The sequence below is a fragment of the Aedes albopictus genome, chromosome 2 (assembly GCF_035046485.1).
Source record: "Aedes albopictus strain Foshan chromosome 2, AalbF5, whole genome shotgun sequence".
NCBI lineage: Eukaryota > Metazoa > Arthropoda > Insecta > Diptera > Culicidae > Aedes > Aedes albopictus.
Window position 1 is genome coordinate 148,579,302 of NC_085137.1, and position 23,782 is coordinate 148,603,083.

Here is a 23,782-nt window from a genome sequence, read left to right on the forward strand (position 1 = left end):
CCAAAGCAATGTTGAACAGCAAGCACGAAAGACCATCACCTTGCCGTAACCCTCTGCGAGATTCGAAGGGACTCGAGAGTGTCCCTGATACTCGAACTACGCACATCACTCGATCCATCGTCGCCTTGATCAACCGTATCAGTTTATCCGGGCTGCAAAACGGTGAGTCAATAAGGAGAGCGTCCAATATAGCTCTGGTCCTCACAAGTTCCTACCTCATACTTCCACGGGTCAAGCGATGACAAAGACCGCCAGCTAAGAGTTGTGTGCTTAGCTGGTAGTGCAGCCTGGGCAATGTTGTCCTTCTGACTTCAGCTAGATTGAGGAGGTACGACCCGAGCGTCTGTTCACCAAGGAGGTGCGGCTCAAACAGCGTCTGTTCTGGCATCCAGTGGCTGAGTAAGAAACGCTGCACCACGCCCAGCTAGATCCAAGGTGGTAGCCCCATCAGCGTGGTCGTCCCAGTGTTGGTTGGGACGTTAAACAGAACTGGCACGATGGCCCTCCGGCGAGACAGGAGTGTTGGCGTAGGCCCAATAAGCCACCCGTAAAAATCCCCATTGCGAATAACAAACCCATTTCATACAGGGTGTGTTAAATATTCGCACGATAACTGCCTCGGCTATATCGTCCCTAAATATGCGATCAACCATTAATAAATTTGAAACATAGATTGACAATCAAAGAAAAAGTTGACGGATCGTAAAGATCCAAAACTATCAATAAAATAACTATAATTCGCAACTTTATAGCTATCATCCGAAGCGAATTGGCAATCGCAACCAATTCTGAACATCATTCCACCCGTCAACCACAGCCATATCGTCTCGTCTCTAGTTCTTTTATTGAAATTTACATTTCCTTATTGTCAATGCTTTTTGGAGTCCGTGGACGCAGCACGCTAGCAAACCACGTGCTCAAATTCACCTACCAATTTCGAATGCTTTCGCGAGGATCGAGGCATCGCGACGCAGCAGCGTCGCCGTCATGATCGTCACAGAAGTAGGTACGTACCGCGCCACGCGAAGTTTGCGCGTGGCGTACACGCCACCAACCAACCCAGCCCAAGAAACGGTCGATCATCGTCGTCAGTTCGCTTCAAAGTCTTTCGGCGATCGGTCGAATCGCGCTCTTTTCACTGGGCTCTCACCGTAGTGAACCGACACGTCCGTGGTAACCCTTTTTGCCGAGTGTAGTGTAGGCCAACCGGGCTCGCTCGAAGAAAGTCGTGGCCTGCTGCTGCTGCTGCTGCTGCTGCTGCTTGTTACCATAACTGTTCCGTGTTCCGAATCTTGCGCGTCTTTCTGCCTTTCTTTCTTTTCTGTGCCTGCTTCGATCGGCTTCTTCTCCTTGCACGGTGTGTGCATCGCAGCAAGCGGCGTGCACGGTGTTGATTTTATTGATTCAAAGACGAAGAAAAGGTGCTACCCCCTTGGTCCGTCGTTCGGCAGTTTGTGAATCGTGAGTTGAAGAAAAAGAAAGTTCCCAGCTCTTAAATCAAGTGGTGTTTGTGTACGTTCGTTGGGGCTACGTTGTCATCTCCCGTGTGGCAATCCCCTAATCGGAAAAAAAGAAGGTTATAAGAGCTGTTTTCGAGCGAAGAAAGTGGTTTTGGTTTCGATTAGAATAATTTTACATTGTTTGCTGATAAACCGAAAAAAAAACACAGGAAAAATGGCAATTCAGATGACCGATATGTTGTACGAGAACCCGCTGGATCACTTCCTGACGCTGTTTGTGGATTTCTTCATATTCTTCGTCAAGTCGATCTACTATACCTTGGAAACTTGTGTGCTGTCCTGTATTCCCTATCGATTCCGGAAACTGAAGGTATGTTTTATGCTACATTTATGGTTACAACTGTTTCATTTTTCATTCTCGTTTTCTGTATGACAAAATGTTTGAAGACACTTTAATGGACTACGCTAAAATAAGAAAATAAGAACAATTTTCTATTCACATAGGGCATCACGAACATGCTTATGTAAATTTGCATTTATGCTTAACAATCAACTATAAACTAAATCAGTGCTTCTTTTTACTTTTGAATCAGGTTAGTTATGTAGAAAAAGAATTCGCACAACATACGTTGAATAAGACATAAAAACCTTGTACAATGCAGTTTTCCTAATTAGAACATCTCCAGCGCATCGCAAGAATCGCGTAGATGCGACTTTTTCCAATACAAATAAAATGTGGCTCATGTGTGAGCATCATTTGAAAATGTTCTTCCTTTTTATGATATTTGTTTTGCAATATTCTCCTCCTAAGTTCCTAACTTTTAGAAAAGAGCGCATGAAAAGTCTAATTTTCTCTTTCAAAGAATTATAACTCGAAAACAATTTGTTGGATTGAAATGATGTCTTTGAGAATGTTTCAGGATGTTTGAAGGACTTTTAGAAGAAGAAAAATGCTCTGAGAGGTTTGGGATAAAACTTTTGTCGAAGATTTTATAATTTCAATTTTCCGAAAATCTTACTATTCATTTTTTCTCTAGAAAGCTGTCATTCAGCCTCACCGTATACCAAGTAACCTAGAATAGTCAAATGCATCTATTTCTCGATTTATTTTATTTTTCATCTATTTTCAAAACAAGTAGAAGAAAATCATTTTTGATATTTTTGATACCAAAACTAGATTCGATATTCAATTTTTTAACCATAATTCATCTAATCAATATACATTTTTTACTTTAGGAAAAGCACACTAATGCTCATAACTTTTTGGTTTTTCTCGAGGGATTTCAATGAAACTTTCACATTTCGCGAAAAACTCTTCTGGTTTAGGATATCGGAGACATGCCCAGACAACCAGGAATCACATAAGGATGCACGCTGTACATCGTATAAAGTACTACTTTAGGTCACTATCGCACATATGGTCGGCTGAGGGACAATTTTCATCGCATATGATGTTATTTTTTGAACTTACTGCGATGTATCTGGTAAAATCATATAAGAGTGCAAATTAACTTTTATAATGCATGACTACATCGTAGTAGACAATATTCCGATGTTTTGTTGCGACGAACTCTGCTTATTCGCAAAAGCGTTCGAGTGAACTCGCAAAGTGTCAATTGAATTCGCATAATTGCGTACTGCGATAATTATACGACTTCACTTGGTGCTTTTCCAATTATGTTCCAATTAACTCGCATTGGTGTACAAACTAAATCGCATAAAAGTGAAAATAAACTCGTTCAAATGTACATACAAACTCGCATAAGCTAGAATCGTTAACGTTGACATATTGCTATGTGATATGTGATAACAATGAAAGAGGTGCTGTTGGAAGAAAGTGAAAGTGAAAAGTCATCATTATTGTTACAAAACAAGTTACAAAGTCATCATTTTTGTTTTGTTGACCTTATAATTAACAATGGGTGGTGCTAGCAAGAGAGGAGTAGTGGTAACTGTGCGGGAAATCATGCTACATCATTTTGATTTCCAAAGAGCCTGCCGAACACGTACAGCGCACGGAAACCAAGTGCATTCCAATAAGCACTGAGGTGAGTTAGAATGTCATGACATTTAATCAGTGTGTTTCATAAGTAGTGTTTAGTGCTAAGTGCCCAAAGGTTTTTAGTTCGATACTTAGGTGACAAGATTTTTTTATTTCGAATATTTTTAAGTCGCAAAAGGTGCTATATTACGTCGCAATAGTCCATACCGTACATCGCATAAGATATCGCTTCAACTCATATAGCGTCATTATTTTCCCTTAAATGCACGTATAGCGCCTCCACTTTTGTACGCATAAGGCACATTTACTGCATCTTATGCGATGTAACTTTACCGCATGAAAGTACGTATAACATGAACATAAACGTCATTATGGGGGAAATCAGTTTGGTTTTTCTAACACATGCTTGCTTAATTTTCTCACATGTGTGAGTTTACAATTGAAGATGAAGAAATACTCGAATTTTCACCACTATCTGATATCGAGTTATTTTAAAATTTGCTTCAACGCTTGCTCAGGACACTTATCTTTTCATTGAAACCAAGAAACACAACATTTTCACAATATTTCACTGCAAAACTGCTAATTTATAAATTATGCGCTATCTTTTCCAAATTCCCCCCCCCAACGCACACCAGCTCGCACCATTTCACTAGCACTATCTTACCGGGAACAGTCTCACTTTTTAATTGCCTCTCGAAACGTAATTGCTTCCATAATCGAAGTGTAAAATGTTTCACCGGCTTCACAAATGGAATAATATTCACTACATCACGAAAAAGTCCGCGGCGATAGCCACACAATCGCGAAAACTGCACAAAATCGTTTTTCACTTTCCAACCGGCGCGGTATTTACTTCCATGTAGTGCACATACATGGTGTGGCTTTTCTTGATTTGCTGTTTCTTTTATTCTCCCATTGCCTATGCGTGCATATTTCTTGCGTCATATGCACAGCGTGATAAACAAGATGAAGATGGGAAAGAGACAAATGAAATGCACTAACGAACCTGCCTCATCTGCACATCCGCGTGCAGGAGTGTTTGTTTACTCTCTGTAAAGTCAGTATGCGCTTTCACCAATACTTATAAATTGTGAGTTGAACCTTATACGTGCAAATTGGTTGTCTGGGGGTACCTGATTCATAAGGTTTCGGGGTTATTTCAGATGGTTTTGCGGTAACAAATCCAGCACATAATTTGCGCAACGTATATCTCAAGATCCCGATCAGATAGAAGAATTGTTTTCTTGGTAAATTTATTCAGCAGAATAAGAACTATCTGACAACGGTGACCTAAGTTTGAGATTCGTGTCCGCAAGGTGGTGCCAATGAAAACATATTCAAACCCCTGTAGCTCGGAATCTTGATGAGATACAGTGCCGATTCGTTCGTTGGGGCTCGTTTGATGGGCTATCTCGATGTTCGCTATATCAACGCAGCTCAACCTGGAGAAATTTGTGCAAGTATGTGAGTATTTCATGACATATTTCTAGAGTATTTTGATTAGTTGTCAGTTGCCTCAACGAACGAACATGACTCGCTAATCGGGTGCAGTCGTGACCCAGATAGCGAATCCGAACTGTACAATGATGCTGTCTTCGGCAAAGTTTAAGTTTATGGTTTGTAATTTATCCACAAGGTGGCACCTAGTACACTTTGAAACCTTAATGAATCTAGAATCAGGCAGCTATGATTCTGCCGCTAGACGGAGCCAGCGTCAAAAACGTTCAAACACCTACATCTAAGAATTCTGATAAGCTAGAATGATGATACAAAACCATAAATGATCTACAACTATGCCATCAGCAGGTTAAGAATTATCTGGCAATGAGAACGTGAGATGTGCTCGTTAGGCGAAACCATTGTCAAAATAGTTTAAACTCCTAAAACCCAAAATTCAAAAAACAATGATGATGCAGTTTTCAGCGAAGTTGCGCAGCAAGCTCCAGTGTTGACCTGATTTTATTAGCTCCTGATTGCATTTTGGGCTGCCAAAATCGGGAGTTTATTTTCATGTTCAGTTTTTATTATTTTTAATCAATGAAAAAGTCTTCCTTCCCGTGAAAAAACTTAAGAAGGAGATAATCGTTCCAGTAGGTCGGCTCCAGAGGCACGTTCTTCGAACAAAGTTTGCGCAGTAAACTCCTATTGATTTGACGCTTGTTCACCTTACCTTACATAGCTGAATGTACTGCCGTCAAGAAGAATGCGAAGGCTGTAGTCCTTATCTGAATTTTCCACTCTTCGAGATAAGCCAAGAAAATTCATAAGATCGACGCACTTACCATAAGTAGTTAAAATGTGAAAATATACAAACATCTTATCGATACTTGTTAATGACTCATACTGCCTAAACCGACTTGATAACTCCTGGCTTCCTGATTTACTTATCCATGTACACATACCATGCCGTGTGTCGCACACATGATACTGAGATCAGCAACACCAACAGTTCCTGGATAAACCCAAAAAGGAATTATAGGAGGTATTCCAAAAGGTATCCTAGGAGGAAATTCTTAATAGACTCCAAGAGAAATCCCTAGAGAAATTCACGACGTAATCTTTTTAGATATTTCCAGAGGATTCCCTGGAAAGATTCCTATGCAACTTCTTAAGGAATTACCGGAAAATTTTCTGGATAAAGCCTAGAGGAACTTCCTTGGGAAATTCTGAGAGAAAGCTATGGAGAAATCCCCAGGAAAATCCATAAATAAACCCCTAGAGAAACTACTGGGTAAGTCTCTGGTGTAATTTCTGGAGGAATCTTAGGCAAAATGCTTCGCCGAACATTGAGAAATTTTAAGAGAAATTCCTTAATAATCCCTTGGAGGAATCCCCAGAGGAAACCTGAGAAAATGTCTGGAGGAATCACTGAAGGAATTCCCGGAAAAATCCACCGAGACATCTGACAAACTCTGGAGACCCTGGCAAAGTATCTGAAGGAATTACTTGATAAACCCTGGAAAAGTTCCTTGCGAAATTCCTAACAAAGTGCATGAGAAAATCATTTCAAGAACCCCTTTTCAAATTAAAAAAAAACGCAGTAGCCATGGAATGAGACGGATGCAAAAATTTTGTCGCTCAAGTTTTTCCGATAAAAAAAACAATAATTTTTCGATAACTCGTCTTATTTATTTCTTACAGCTTTGATGACTTCGTCAAAATTATGTACTTTACTGATACATACATCTTTGCAGAACATTGTATGGGTCCAAAAATTTAACAAACGTATATTTTACTTGAAAAACGTGTTTTTGGCACTTAATTTCAAACACAGGCTTCTCCATTCTCCATTGGTGTGATAATTATAACATTCACGTCTTCATCAAAGTTGTTCAGAGTTAAAAAAGCTACAACTTTGCTGAAGACATCAACCCTCTATCTCAACAATGTAAAAAATGTACCTCACTTTTAGGGGGATTTATCCGAAAATTCGAACTGTCAAAAGATAGCGCTGGTCATGCCCATCACTTTTCCGAAGACACCATTGCTCTATCTCCTTAATCATACGAGCTATTATTTAGAACGTGAAAATGGGGAAATAATCCATTGTGCCTTATTGAGGCTCTTGTGAAACCCCGCATGGAATCTCTAGAAGTACCCCCAAAAACCCATTGATGAATAACTGGATAAATATGCATCTTTAGAGGAATCCCGGATGAAAACCCTACAGGAATCACAGGAGGAAATTTATGGATTGATCTCTGGTTGTTCTTTTCCGAAAGTGAAAAATGTATTTTGGCTGGATGGAGTAAAAGCGAAGAAAAAAAACAAATAAAACAATGACATTGTAAAATTTTATTCCGAGTCTATTTGAAAATTTAAAATTTTGATCATTTTTGTCCAAAGTAGAAAAACACAATTTCATTGCTGATTGGTTGTGTTTGATTTTTATTAGGGTTTTATTACAGCAATAATTAAAACTCGCAGTTTTATGACTGCTTTTAAGAAAACCATTGATAAAATGTTTAATAGTATACTTCAAGCTATCCATAAAGACAGATTTTAAGAGTAAACAAAACTTTCCTATTTGTAAACCTTCTGGCAATCATTATTACCACAATAAAACTGTTAAAACTCTTGACAGATGGCGATCCGTTCGATTAGTAACGACATCTGTTGGTGGAAAAGCAGGACTACGACATTTCTAGGTTTATTGCAGTCATCATAAAAGCAAACTTGCTTTCGTATTATTTGCGCTTCCCAAGTAACATTTTAAGTTTTGTTCGGCTCTAAAAGAGATCTTCATGACCAATTTTATAAAACTTGCAATAAAACTGATTTATACATCAAAACCTCTTGATAACCTCTTTAAGAGCATCTTCCGGCTAAGTGGACCATTCTCGGAGAGGTATTGCAAACCACATTAAGAATAGCAATAAAACTATTTTAAAACCCCGTTGAAAATTTTCCCATTCTCGAAAAGAGGTTAAGATAATTGTTATGATAATATGATAATATGACAGCTCAAGATGCAGAGAAGCTTCTTCGATGGCACGTAAAGTTCAGGAGGATACATTATTCGTAAGTTAAAAGCGATCATTTCAAAGTAATATTTTAGTAGTTATTGTGTTGGTAGGCTTATGCGCATTCAATTTAACCGTGAATATGGAGGTTGCAGAAACATAAAATTAATGCGCTTCGAAAATAGTGACTATTATCATCTTGGAATGAAATTAATCAACTTGTTAATTCAGTTAAACTTTCTCGAATCACAAGAAAACTGAGAGAGTTTATTTATGTGGGTATGTTTTGGAAATGTCAGCAAACTATCAATTCAATGCTAATTTGAGCAAAATAACTATTTTCAATACACGTCAGCTAATTTTTCAATATGGCGACGACCACAATCAGCGAAAATAAAACGAAAGCAATTTTACTATTATGATGACCGTAATAAACCTAGCAGTGTCGTGGTTTCTGCTTTTTCACCAACAGATGTCGTTACTAATCGAACGGATCGCCATCTATTGAGAGTTTTTTTTTTAGTTTTATTGTGGTAATAATAAATGCCAGAAGGTTTACATATCGGAGAGTTGTGTTTACTCTTGAAATCTGGCTTTATGGATATCTTCAAGTATACTATAAAACATTTCATCAATGGTTTTCATGAAAGTAGTCATAAAACTGTGAGTTTTAATTATTGCTGTAATAAAACCCTAATAAAAACCAAACAAAACCAATCCGAAGTTGAATTGTTACTTGGGATTGCGCTTGAGTCGCTATTAGGGTCTGTTCCAATTGGAGAATTTAAAATAATTTTCACTTAAACTTGACAGTTCGATAATTATTACCTTAGGAGAACTGTCAAGTTTAAGTGTCGAACTGTCAAATTTAAGTAAAAATGAATTTTAATTCGTTAATTGGAACAGACCCTTAGTATACCAAAAAATCGATTAATTTGAACTAGAATTTACCTAATTTGTGTTTTTCGTATTTTACCTCTGTAACACATGAATATCAAAGGCATTTTTCGAATATAGTCGATGACCTTAAAAGTGAGGGCAGTTTTTCCGTGACTTTCTTGTAAAACTGATCTAGCCGCACAAGTTTTTATATACCGTATTTCAGGTTCAACTTCTAAAATGAGCTGTAGGTGATTGTATCTACACAGATCGAAACAAGAGTGTAAACTTATGTGGTATGTGATGCACATGTTTGGAGCGTGGGATATCACAAAAGTTTACATGACATATCATGTAAAAGTCATAAAATATCATGTGAACTTCCATTATATGTCATGTAATTGAGCATGACTCTGAGTGTTTACATGACGTATAACATGATATATGTACCATATGTACCATGTGAACCATCATAACACTAAGTTTACATGACTTAAATGAAATTTACATGACGTGTAAAACTCATTATTTTTATCGGTGTAGATATGTAGGGAATTGGTTCCCTTATTAAGCATGTGGCTCCCATTTTCATCTCACGAAAAACAAAGGATTGAAGCGCTGTTAGTTCCGTTTCTTATTTTTGTATGTTTTGTTAGAAGTAAGCACAACAAAAAAACAAAAAGAACGGAACCAATCGGTGCCATATTCGCTTGTTTTCGAATAGGATGAATATGGGATCGTGAGATTAGTGATAACACTTTTACCCTATGTTAAAATTACATTTTCATCACTGATAGTCGGTACTTGATCTCCACCTGAGGTTCTATTGCTTTCTTAACATTCTATCGGTTTTTTTTGTGCTGAAGCACGTTAGGCTAAACGTGTCACCTGATATGATACCTTTTTTTGCTAATGATTATAAAGCTTGCAAAAAAAAATATTAGTCCACATATTACTTAATTCGAAATAGTGACGTTAGTGACGCTATGGTCCGTTTAAGCACTTTTACTTAGCCAACTGTTTCCGTTCAACTTCAGTTGGGCGACTCAATCTATTACGAGTGCAGGAAAACCCACACAATGGGTGCATAAACCCGATGGGGCTTCTGCGAATGAAACGAAAACAAAAACGTTAGGAAGCTTAACGTCCGTAACCTGATGCACTTTTTGTACTTTCCCATTCACCGGAGTATGTATGCTGTAGCTAGGGAAATTTTCTAGCTGCCATAATTTCACGGCTTTTTTAGTTTCCCTCCAATTACCTATTTGTGATTACTCATAGTTTCTACTAATAATTCTGGTAGAATTTCTAGAGGAATTTCCAATAAAATTGTTACAGATGCTTGAATACCTTCATGAGTACATATGTACAGAGATGTTAGGACAATCGTGAACATATTGGACCTGGGTGTACAGGAAGCTCATTCCATCAATCTCCCAATAGCTTCACCAAATATGGGATTTCATAACTCAATTACAGTACGGTGAACCACTGCACTATTCGAATACAAAACGACGAAATGCTGACATCCAACAACGACGAGTTCAACAAACTGTGGCATCTTTGGGCGCATGCAAACAGCACCGTGTGACTGCAACTGGTTGTGAGCGTGAATCAGTTGCATCGCCGTTGTTTGGTCAACGGTAGCCATCTAATGGATATGACCCAGTTAGACCACGCTTTTATCCAACAACCAACATCTTTCGAATCGTGTTGTCGTTTGATTTTCGTTGTCTTGTTAATTATCTGGAGTTTCTGTTTTCGATTTCAACCAGTTTCAAGTTGTCCGGTCGATCATCGATCAAGGTGAATGTTTACTTTCTACGGGAGGTGAACACATTCGTATAAAAACGTAATAACAGCGCACCACGCTCAAAAAGCCTAAAGCTAATTTAATTTAGCCTGCATGTGTGTACACATCAAAGGGTACATATTAATTTTATTAGGCTCTCTTGTTATAGATCAACCTGCCGGCAGCGTAGATAATTACTTCGTACCGTAGGTACGTCAAACCATAACAAAACTGACAGCCTTGTGGCTTTCGCACGGTTTGACTTGTGGTAGTTTATTTTGTGCACTCATAGAAAACGCTAATCCTCACTAAAGGGACGATCATGTTTTGTTTGCATAAAACATACTAGACATATGTAATGACTGAAATTCATGGGCACAACTTGTATTAGAAAATTGATAAATTAAGAAAAATTGCGAAAAAAAATCCACGTAGTTCTGGTGGGGTTTGAATCCATGTCTCCCAAAGTTCGAAAGCCAATCTGAAGCCTCGTAGCCGTGCGGTTGGGATCACCAAGCTCTGCTACCGTCCCAAATGTCCATGTCGTCCTCAAAGCACACAAATTGACCGGATTTTGTGAAAATCGTTCCCCGGCTGTTGAGCCCGGCTCGTCATATCACACCTTTCAGAGCGATGTTGGAGAGTAGACATGACAGTCCATCACCTTGTTGCAGTCCCCAGCGAGATTCGAATGAACTTGATACTTCACCCGAAACCCTTACGCAGTTTTGCACACCGTCCATCGTTGCTTCAATCAGTCTAATCAACTTCCCAGGTAAGCCGTTTCCGTCCATGAGTTTCCATAGCTCTGCGTGGTCGATACTGTCGTATGCCGCTTCGAAGTTGTGGAGCGCCGAGGACCTGGGATCGAATCCCACTCCCGACAAACTCGCAAAATGGGAGTTCTTCCTTCGGAAGGGAAGTAAAGCGTGGGTCCCGAGATGAACTAGCCTAGGGCTAAAAATCTCGTTAATGATGATGATGATGACGCTTCGAAGTCGATGATCAGGCGATGCGTTGGGACCTGGTATTCACGGCATTTTTGGAGGATTTGCCGTATAGTGAAGATCTGGTACGTTATAGACCGGCCTGGCCGTCGATGGAGCTGGCTTGAAAACCTCCCACGAACTCATTCGTTTTTTAGGTGGCAGACGACGGAAGATGATCTGGGATAGCACTTTGTAGGCAGCATTCAAAATGGTGATCGCTCTGAAGCACACACATTCCAAATGGTCGCCTTTTTGTGGAAGGGACAGATTACCCCGTCCTTCCACTCCTCCGGTAGCTGTTCGGTTTCCCACACACTTAGAAATTCTGAAATTTGCACGAAACGGAATCACCAAAGAACGTAAACGTTTTCAAGACTGAATCATAATTTGGACTCAATTTTACGCGCATCATGTAAGTGCTGGTTGGTTGCGTTAGATGTCAACAAATTCGTTTCACCAGAAACGTAGAAGCAGTATCACGTTCATCAGGCACCTTATAACTCGGTGAAATAGCCGAGAGGTAAGAGATGTGGCTCACGATCAGGAGATCCGGTGTTTGAATCCATGCATGGCGTCATTTTACTTTTCTACGTTTTATCTGTCAAATCGGTTTTAGCGATTGCTAGACGCTAAGAAAAAAATAAGTTTTATTTTGGGGTGTCTTTAAAGACGTAAATTTACATGTTTCAACCTCTAAATTTGTGTTTTTGGAGATGCTCGTATATGTCAGGTTCAGGACACTTAAAATTACATGATATTTTCTTGGTGTGCAGATCATGACTATCAGCCAGTGCAGACAAGTGGCCAACTTTTCTGAGCCCATCTTGATGAGTTCAGCTGCGATACCATCCTTACCAGCTGCTTTGTTGGTTTTGAGCTGGTGAATGGCATCCTTAACTTCCCTCAGCGTGGGAGTTGGTTCATTTCCGTCCTCCGCTGCACTGGCGTCGTCGTTTCCTCCGTTGCCGTGGGCCTACGTTCTCCACGCCATTCAGGTGCTGATCGAAGTACTTCTTCCACCTTTCGATCACCTCACGTCCGTCCGTCAAAAGGCCTCCGTCTTTATCTCTGCATATTTCGGCTCGCGGCACGAAGCCGTTGCGGGATGCGTTGAGCTTCTGATAGAACTTCCGTGTTTCTTGGGAACGGCACAACAGTTCCATTTCTTCACACTCCGCTTCTTCCAGGCGGCGCTTTTTCTCCCGAAAGAGGCGGGTCTGCTGTTTCCGCTTCTGTTTATAACGTTCCACGTTCTGTCGAGTCCCTTGCTGCAGCATTACCGCCCTCGCTGCATTCTTCTCCTCCAAAACCGTTCTGCACTCTTCGTCGAACCATTCGTTCCGTCGATTCCGTTCCACGTACCCGAGTGCTCTCGGCTGCGTCGTTGATGGCTGTTTTCACTGTACTCCAGCAGTCCTCTAGAGGGGCCTCATCCAGCTCGCCCTCGTCTGGCAACGCGGCTTCGAGATACTGCGCGTATGCTGAGGCGACATCCGATTGCCTCAGTCGCTCTAGGTTGTACCGTGGCGGTCGCCGGTACCGTACATTGTTGATGACGGAGAGTTTTGGGCGCAGTTTGACCATCACCAGATAGTGGTCGGAGTCGAAGTTGGCGCCACGATAGGTCCTGACGTGGATAATGTCGGTGAAGTGCCGTCCGTCAATCAGAACGTGATCGATTTGAGATTCCGTCTGCTGTGGTGATCTCCAGGCTTGTCCGCACTGAACGCATGAAAATTCTGCTCTTTTGATTTACACCACCAAAACCATCGTATTTATGCAATATTCCTATCTTACCCGATAAAAGGATGTTGGAATTACCTAAATGTCATTTAGAACTGTCAAAAAACCGCGCTGCAGAGCCACACTGTGCGCGCAAAGAGAATTTCACCCGGGTGAATTCACCCCAGTGAATTTCTCTTTCCGCGCTCAGTGCGGCACTGCGGTGCGATTTTTTGACAGTTCGAAATGTCATTTAGGATATTCAAACATCCTTCTATCAGGTAGGATAAGAAGATTACATAAACATAATGGTTTTTGTGGTGCAAATCAAAAGAGCAGAATTTTCATGCGCTCAGTGTGGACAAGCCTGGTGATCTCCAGGTGTAACGATAAGGGAGGCTGTGTTGGAGGCGGCGAAATCAATGAGTCGTAGGCCGTTTTCGTTCGTCTGCTGGTGGGCGCTGAACTTACCAATCGTCGGTCTGAATTCCTTCTCCTGGCCTACCTGAGCGTTCAACCCAAGTAGCACTTGTAACTTACGGAATATTTTAGAAAAATAATATAGATTGCATAGCCGTTTCACTTCAGACTACTCGTAACTGTTATATATTTGCTGTATACATCTTGGTTGCTCAGACATCGCAATGCAACCTTAAATTTGCAGAAGCTACATTAATGTCACATGGTAGTTTTCGTGTAATATGCTCGTGAACTGTCAAATGCAGAAAGTTATATTCTTGACTTTATCTTGTTACATCGAAACCAAAAACCAAAACAAATGACCAGACCAGTTGCTGCGAAGTCATTGTTTAGTTGCCATGTATCATGTTACCGAAAGTCGTTTCCAAATGACGGCAGTGTAACTTTTTGTTGTTTCATTGTGAACGCGTATGAGACGCACGAAAACAAACGACTACTTGGTCACAAATGTGCAACCTAGCTGCTACTAGTAGGTGAAGAGCAACACTGCATGTCAAAAGTATTTAGTAATTAGATATGTTTGTATGCTAGAACTTAACAAATACTTTGTTTAGAACTTATTATGTTGAAGTAGCTCACGGAAAATCCAAACTACTTATATTTTGGGTGAATTTTACCAAAAAATAGAGTATATCGAATAAACTAGTTTCCCAAAAAAACAAATAGCGATGCATCGTCCCAAGGGGAGATCTTGTGCCAAATAAGTCAATTTCGGGAAAATGTAGTTTTACTCAAATTTGAGTTGTTTTCTTAAGGGGAGCGGGGGTAATGGGTTGAAGTTGTCTACTCTTGAGTATATTTTTTGATGGAGGAAACGCAATTTATCTAGTGCGATTTACTTAAAGTTATGTTATTGGGTCGAAATACGGGTTTACGTTAAAAAAACTTAAGCATGACAGTACCGTGAATTAAAAAAATGCTTTCAAACTTATAGTTGGGAATTCTGTATGAAGTAATGTTTGATGTGGATATTGATATCTTCAGACATCCAACCGACAATGTAGGCTCTGTGCAATCATCACAATGGCGATTAGTTGTACCAGTTACAAGAAAACTGAAATAATATATCTTTCAATTATGATATATGGAGTCCTAAGCAAACAGAATAGGAAAGAAAACTCATCAAAATTGACGAAAAAATTGGCCGTACAAATCTAGTATCTTTTTTCCCGTTCAATGATCGTACAACGAATCAGTGCGATGTGCAAATGTTCATGCTAAAATTCTCGAAATTTACAAGCGCACGTGTTTTCCGCTAATAAAATTGACAATTTCACCAGAAAAATATAATTGCCAGTCAATTTTAGGACGGTGCACCGACGAAACACATTTCCATTTCACTTGAAAGATACTTTTTCCAATCGTTATTGCCATATTTTTGATCCACCGGTTATCATTTTCCATAATTGTTATGACGAAACAAGCAATGTAACTTTGAGTTTATTTTTCTACTGATGTGTAAACAAACTATATTACACATTAGTTACCATCTAATGTCTTATGCGACGAACGATATGTTGCACAAAGGCTCCACCTCCTGCGCTTTTTCGGTGACATAGCTGTAGAAATCGACGTTGCAGTCATTTAAAATCGATTTTCGAATTTGTCGCGTAGAAATTACCGTGATTTAGTTGTAACAAAGTGTGCTGCTTGGGAAATCTTCTATGATGATCTTGACGTCATCGCTTGAGCAGCGATCGTGTTCGCACATCAAATCAAGTGCGAAAACAGCAATGTGGCGGCACCTGTACGTGAGCACTCACAGCACGAACTACTATGGCCGGGGAACATGGCTCCCTTCTGAATTATGCGTTCCGCTCTTCCGGCAACCTCACCAAGATGGAGAACCCATGACCAATAAAAGTCGTTCTGTCAACGTTTCTCCCTCTCCTATTCTACGGCATCGGCGACATTTATCACCGTCAGCGAAGCAGAACTGCAACAAACCAGTGAAACCATTACCACCCTCTGAACACCCACTTATGGTGAATTTATCTAATTTGAAATTTGTGTAGTAATAAGTTAAATGTTAATAAAGTAGTGATATTAGTGATTACAGCGAAGAAATAAAGTTCAATAAGACTTAAGCTGCTAGTACACAGGGTCAAATATTTGTCCGAAAAGAAACCAATGCTCAAACATCTTGTTTGACTCGATCAAATTTTCATTAGTGTCAAACTGATGTTGTTTCTTGAGTTCTTTCCTTGTCAAATATTTGACCCTGTGTACTACTGGCCTTACCAGTGATGTCCTGAACCTTGGTTGTGCCTGAAAAGGATAGAAGTGAACTTACCTATGGCGCGCGAAATATCCCCGTTGTGAAGTGTGGGGAATAGCGATTTAGCACAGATTCGCTGTTTCTACCCGAGTTATCAACACAATGTATGATACATAGATGAATAAAGGCATTATCAAAAGCTTGCTGAACAACTTTGTAAAGGTAGCATGCTTCTAGCTAATCAGAATTCCGAGATATGTGAGCTTGAATTTCTTTGATGCTATGTGCCACCTAGCGGATACATTTCAAGCCAAGATTAATCTTGCCAATTAGTTCCTAATCTACTTATCAACTTAACCGAAGACGACATGCTTCTAGCTATTCAGATTTTAGATACAGAAGAGCATGAACTGTTGCGAACTAAGATCGTAGTTGCCAGCTATTCCTCATCCTGCTAAATAACTTTACCGACGACATCATTCTTCTCACTTATCACTATCAAAAGCTAAATGTGTGGTCATTGTTGGTACCATAAAACAATCGGGAGACATTTTCAAAAAAGTCTTTGGATGGGAAATGTTATCAAAACATCATTATGTTTTTTTTTGCTTATTTCTCATTCTTTTGTAAGTAAGGTTTATCGTCGACATAATTAATTTTCCATAACTAATCATCATTATTGATTGGCGATGTTCATGGACGGAAACTCGACCCGGAAGCGCTGGAAATTGAAAAATATCATGACATTCTTTTCATGAAATTACACGACATTTTCCATTCCTGACAGCAGAAAAAGTTAAAGGAAATTTGAAGAAAATACTGGGTAAAAAAAGATTCGATAAATGCTTTTATTATTTTGCCTATTGTATTTGATTTCATCGTGTAGCTCATAAAAGCTTGCAGGTATAAATCTGTTTCTATGCACTTACTATTATTCATAGCGTACATTATTCCCCTTATTGTGTCAAAAACCCTTTTGCCCCTTCTGTTGCCGCTCGAGCTACTTTCCGGCAAAGAAGTTATGCAAAAATAATGTCAGACCCACCGTGTATACGTCCGCCAGTCGATTTCTCCACTCCCGCGGGGGTCAAGTGCCAATTCACCATGGGTGTCGTCGGCGGTTTACAGTTTTTTTATAGCTCCGAGGCATCCATCCCACGAAATGTTTTTATTTTTTCTGATGTGGGCTTGCCAAATTCAATTTACAAAAGATCTTAACGACATCGACTTGCGTGAAGATAATTTCTATTTTCGATTTCAGCTGACAACTTATAGAAGCCATAAAAATAGCGTTAGAAAGGATTACGTCACCTTCGCTTAGATAGTTTATCGGTGTCGGCTTGCAGATCTTGGAGAGCAATGTGACCCCGTGACATTTCGTGGTGGAGGACCTAATGACCTTTCTTTTTTCCCTAGCCATTTGAAGCGTTCGGTACTTGTGTATGAGCAAATTGACTTTGAGTGTACCACGAGAGTGAGCAATCAAGTATGTTGGGTAATTTCGCCGCAAACTGTCAGCTTAAGTGCATAGTGGTGCAAGGAAAATGAAACAACCCGGTGAACTGAGTAGTTAACGGGCCTATAACTTTCCTATAAATCAAAACTGTTTTAAAAAGTTATTCATTTTCCGGCAATAGTGGTGGCATTTGGCGGCCGTCGGTACCGTATGTTGTTGATAACGAAGTAGCTAGTGGCTTGGGCAACAGTCTAGGGTGGGTGACATTTACAGAACATGCTAATGTTTTCTTTGTCTCGCTCATTAGATGTTCTAATATGATGAACAGAAGCTTAGGATGACGTTTTTGTTAGTTCTGGTAATCCTAACTTCTCAAAGGTTATTCATACTCGTAATCGGCCGATGTACCCTTGACGTCTAATGTAGCAAAGCAATACTTATTAGTTAGCCATGAGCATTGGCTATATGCTGAACCCAAGAAGCCTGCAATGAGACATTGGATTGCCATGGAAAAACACGCAAATGATTAGGCATCGATAGACCGTGACATCCATACTCAGTGATTTGCAGCGCAGTAATTAGTCAACTTTTTTCGTCCACCATCTAAACATCATTTCCCATTTGATGATATTGGATGTACGATTATGTATCTTCCACCTCAAACCGGTGTATAACAAAAACCTTACAAATAACAAGGTAGTTTTACACCTGAATAGTTTACCATAAATTTCCAGCACGTGGAATTGACGATGGGTGTGTGTAGGCCACATTCTACTCATCTACCGGCGGCTTCGCGTTCTTGCGAGAAATGACGAATTCAAGATCGTTCTAAGATCGTTCGCTGAATTTTTAACACCTGATACTAACGAGTTATAACACCCGCACCGCATAGTCCGATCATGTTTCGGCTTATTAGCTAATAAACCTCCGCAGCATTCTCGCCGCAACAATAGATCATCTCCGATCGTGCGGTTATGAATCATGCATCACCGTAAAAATTACAATATCTCAAATAGCTTTGCAACATTCACCGACAAGGTAAGAAGGAACCCATGAAATGGTCGATTGTGTTTGCGGTTCGACTCAATTTCGCTGATAGTCGGGCGATTTGAATAAACCGCGATGCTTGAGGCCAAATCTGCTGCTGCTGCTACAATACCGCGTATTGTAGGTATTTGGTGTTCGATGAGGTGAGGTACGATTATTCCCACCTGATGATAGGCAAAATAGCTATGGACACGCGCATTTGAAAGTGAATGACCGCCCGCCATCCGTCGTCGTTGATCGCACAGCATTTAACGCACACCCCTCATTAGGCGAAAGACTTGAGCTGCCACGACGCCGCACAGGTGAAGCGACGAACCCGGCTTTGCCTTTCAATTACACCTAGCATAACGCACGCTGTGGGGAGTTGGCCTCAGAGGGTTGTTGGGCGTCAGACAGTGCGATATCGTGCGTCTAACCTGCCTAGCCTGCAAGTGCAAGTGCAAGTGATAGTAAAACGATTTGATTGTGTCGCCGGCCGCTTGCACTGTGTAAAAGCGCCACTAGTAATAAACACATGAAGAAACGAAAAATTTGCATTTTATGCATGAGGCTACTAACGGATGTCAACATCATAATTTGGATCTCTGTGTGTCAACGACAATTAACCCGGCGCGTGGAGTGTTTTGTCTAGCCGGTGCACAGTGGGAAAAAATCGTCAGTAAGCAGAATCCTCAGAAATTTCTTCATAAGTTGACTTTGAAAGTTTAAATCTTCGACAATCAATGTGTCTATTGTCATGTTTCGCAGATTTGTCAAGAATTTCTCCAACTGTTTCTCAACTTTTAATTAAATTTAGGATTTTGTCTTCTCAGAATCCTCCTAGCGCGTTTATAAAAAGTTTCCATTACAAGCATTACCTCAATCTAGCTTAAGATTACCTTCTTTCCCTCCTTAATGTAGCGTTTCAACTTGGACAAAGCCTGCATCTTCGCTTGGTTTTAAATGAACACTTTAACATTAAGCTGATTTTCCTGTTCCCAGGTAGAACGCTCAAGTAAAATTCCTTCTTTTCCGCAAGTAGTTTTGACAGATCCTGTATGGGGACAACCAATTTGCACGTATAATGAAGTTTTTATTCATGTTATACGTACTTTTATGAGGTAAAGTTACATCGCATAAGATGCAGTAAAAGTGCCTTATGCGCACAAAAGTGGAGGCGCTACGTGCATTGGCGGAAAAATTATAACGTTATATGACTTGAAGCGATATCTCATGCGATGTGCACTATTGCGACGTAATATAGCATCTTATGCGACTTAATAATAAAAAACAATTTTTGTCACCTCAGTTTCGAACTAATAACCTTTGGATTATCGAGCCACACTTCAGACATAACACCAAATACTACTTATGAAACACACTGGCTAATTGTCATGACATTCTAACTCACCTGAGTCAGTGTTTGTTGGAATGCACTTGGTTTCCCTGCGTTGTACGTTTTCTGGAGCTCAAAATGACGAAGTGTGATTTTCCGCAGTTATCACTACCCCTCTCTTGCTAGCACAACCCATTGTTAATTATCAGGTCAACAAAACAAAAATGATTACTTTATAACTTATTTTGTCACCATCAGGGCTGGCATTTCCTCACTCAATGCGCGCAATGCGCAGTTTCTAAACGCAAAGCGCTAAGAGCAGGTGACTACGCAATGAGAAATAAAAAGAACGCAGTGAGCAAACTCACACGCAAAGAGCAGTTTCCCATTACACACTGCGTTATTTGTTCTGCTCACTGTGAAAGAGTGTGAAAGTAAATTGACAATGAATGAGGCGAAACGAAGTGAAATCAGAGACAAACAGACGTAACACTGTCGAAATTTGCTTCCTATATTTGTCAAGATCCTGATTACTTTGAGAATTGATCTTTTCGGTAAAGTTGTTAGGCTGATCAAGTGCCTAAAGGTTATGGATCGTTTGATTGACCTCTAGCGCCACCAGGTGGTGCTAGAGGTCAAACAAATGTTATATTTCATATATCTCAGGACTCTGATCACTTAGAAAGCTGGTGTCTTCGGCAATGTTGTTTGGTAAGTCAAGGGCTCAAAGTAAATGGACCACTTGTTTCGAAACTCCGCCACTAGGCGGCACTAGTTACACATTTGCAAGATCATGCAAATGATTGATTTTTTTTTCATTAAGTATTCAACATGCTGTAATTTTGTTTTCTTTGAACATATTCAAGTCAAGTCAAATATTTTACAAAGACCAATATGTTAGCCGTAAATGTGCAAAATTTCAGTTCATTCGGTTCACTAAATTCTGAGATATAGCAGTTTAATGGAAAATACTCAAATATGAATCATTTAACTAGAATCGCTTGGGAATTAGAATTGTTACTTGGGAGGTGATGCGAAGTGACGACGCCAAGCTCGCGGATGTGGGAGCCGACGTGCGCAGTATTAGACGCACTCGTACAAGCGAGATGATCTTGGAGCGGAAGCGCGTTAAGGAACGTAAGGGCGCCGCCTACAAGTTTGGCGGAAGAGGTCCTTGGCGAAGGGGTAGAGGGCTCTGACAGCAGCGCGACTCTGAAGGTGAAGAACCTAGACGAGGTCACCGAAGCGAAAGAGCTTCTCGCGGCACTGCGGCAACAGTGCGAGGTGCAGCTGTTCGTCTACAGAAGGGGTTGGCAGGGACACAGGTAGCCTTAGTTCAGCTACCTGTGGCGGACGTAAACAAGTCTGTTAAAGTAGTGAAGGTGGGCTGGTCAGTATCTCATCTGACCTTTCACGAGTCACCGGAGGTTTGTTTCAGGTTTCTGGAACCAGGACAAAAGTCATGGGACTGCAAAGGCCCTGACAGGAGCGAACTGTGTAGGAGATGTAGCGCCAAAGGCAATAAGGCACAAAGCTGTACGAGTCCACTCATTTGTCTGATTTCTACCGGGAAATTAGTGAACAACAGGCAGCCAACGGGTGGTCCAAAGTGCCCGGCCTTCCAGAATGCCGCAGTGAACAAATCACAGTGCAGGTAACGCAGCTGAACTTGAATCACTGTGACGCAGCTCAGCAACTGCTTTGTGAGACAATTTCTGAGTGGGGGACGGATTTTGCCATCATCGTGGACCCATACCGAGTACCCGCCGGCAACGGCAATTGGGTCGCGGATGGGTTCAGAAAAATGGCGGCGTTATGGACGACGGGTAAATACCCCGTCCAGGAGTTGTGTCTACAACCTATAAGGGGTTTAGTGGTCGCCAAAGTAAAAGGGGTCTTGTCCTGTAGCTACCATGAGCCTCAGCGGTGGCCGATCGAGCAGTTCACACAGATGCTGGACTGTATGTCGACCGTGCTAATAGGGCGAAGGCCGGTGGTAATAGCGGGTGACTTCAATGCCTGGGCCATGGAATGGGGAAACCGTTTCACGAACCAGCGATGTCAGTTCCTGCTAAAGATACTGGCCAATGGTCTGGCCATGCTAGATGTCGACCTGGCTAATGTCGGTACCAAGAGTACCTTTAGTCGGAACGGTGCGGAGTCGATTATTGACGTTACTTTTTGTAGTCCTGGCGTAACAAGTAGTTCGAACTGAAGAGTAGACGATGGCTACAATCACAGCGATCACCTGACAGTTCGCTACAATATCGACGACGACAACAGCAGGTAGCGGGTAGAGGAAGAGGTGGCTAGGCCAAGGCCAAGACCTCGAAGGTTGAAGGCATCATGCTTCAACGAAGGGGTATTTGAGAAGACGTTCCGCCGTGAGCGAACCCTACCCAAATAACCAGAAGTTCAGATAAAAGGGTACTTTATGAGCTAAGCAGCTTGTTCGAAGTTGCTCATTAGCCTTCTAAGCAGCTTCATTTTTAAGTAATTTTGGAACTTGAAAGTTCACATAAGCACGCTGGATAGCCTTCTAAGCAGCTTCTGCCAGAACTTTGACAAAATTCATACAGAAACAAAAATATGTTTTTCAAAATCACAACCCTGTTGGTGGGTTTGAGGTTTCACGTCTGGGAAATTGCTTCTGATAATTATATTTTCACACATGTCGCTGCTATGTAGATTTGAACTGGATCCTTCTGCGTGATAGCCTGCCGACTTACCGCTGCGCTGCTGAAGACACTTGACAAAGTCAGGCTAACTTCACTACTGTACAAATGTGCAAAACTAGCTGCCGACAGAAAATCGATTCAAGTCAGACTTTACCTACTGTCCACTCCGTCGCAGCTGTAGTACTGTGGTAGAGCATAGAGTTCTCACGCAGCGACTATCGGTTCGATTCCGATGGGCGGCAATTTTTTTTTTTTTTGCTCAAGCTTAGTATTCATTGATTTGATAATTTCATATTTGTCTTTCATTCGTGTATGCTTAAACAGTTGTTTTCTGTAAAAGAAATAAATTTAATCTTCATTGAAACACAATGCTACTGAACTGAACTTCTATGAACTTGAAAGTTCCGACAAAGTTCCGAGTATCATCTTAAGCAGCTTTAAAGTTCCGCGAAGTTCAGATAAAGTTCCGAATGGAACTTTCTGGCTGCTTAAGAGGCTAACAATGAGCCTTGCCGGAACTTGTGACCGAAGTTCCAGCAAGGCTCATCGTTAGCCTCTTAAGCAGCCAGAAAGTTCCATTTGGAACTTTATCTGAACTTCGCGGAACTTGAAAGTGCATTTTGTCATGGGAAGCGGAACTTTTGGTTACTTGGGTACTTGGTCTAAACGGTGACGAGCTGGTAGCGGTGCTCTCTCGTGCGTACGATACGACTATGCCTAGGCAAGTCCAGCCTAAAAATGCGAGATCACCAAGCGAACTCAAGCGATTGTGGACCTGCGCTGCGCCTGCCTACGGGCTGCCTATGGGCTGAGGATAAGCGAAACAAACGGCGGGCGATGCACGCCTCTGCTAAATTCGCGCTGAAGACTGAGATAAGAGCAAGCAGAAAGGCCGGCTCTGAGAGTCTCTGTCAGAGTGCCAATGCGAATCCGTGGGGTGATGCCAAGAGGAGTAACAACTCCTACAGAGCAACCTCCAGAGATGTTGTTGGGAGGGGGGGGGGATAGTGAAGTCCCTTAGCGTAGGTAAGGCCCCAGGTCTGGATGAAAATCCAAAGGTGGCCTTAAAAGTAGCTATTGCAGAGGCTTCCGAGTTATTCAGGTCTGATATGCAGAAATGCCTAGACGAGGGAGTTTTCCCAGAAGTATGGAAGAAGCAAAGCCTGGTTCTATTGCCAAAGGCGGAGAAACCACCCGGAAACCCGTCGGTATATAAACCAATATGCTTGATCGACACGGCGGCGGGAAAGATGCTCAAAAAGATCATCCCCAATAGAA

General features: G+C 41.1%; 1 protein-coding gene across 1 annotated transcript in view; it reads left to right on the plus strand.

Annotated features, from left to right (window-relative positions):
- The first annotated feature begins 1,072 nt into the window (after positions 1-1,072).
- LOC109428798 (estradiol 17-beta-dehydrogenase 11) overlaps positions 1,073-23,782 on the plus strand; it is a 93,211-nt gene continuing 70,501 nt past the window's right edge. Inside the window, exon 1 of the mRNA XM_019704654.3 lies at positions 1,073-1,830. Within this exon, the coding sequence (XP_019560199.3) occupies positions 1,675-1,830 (156 nt within the window). The 5' untranslated portion in view covers positions 1,073-1,674. The remainder of the gene's footprint in view (positions 1,831-23,782) is intronic.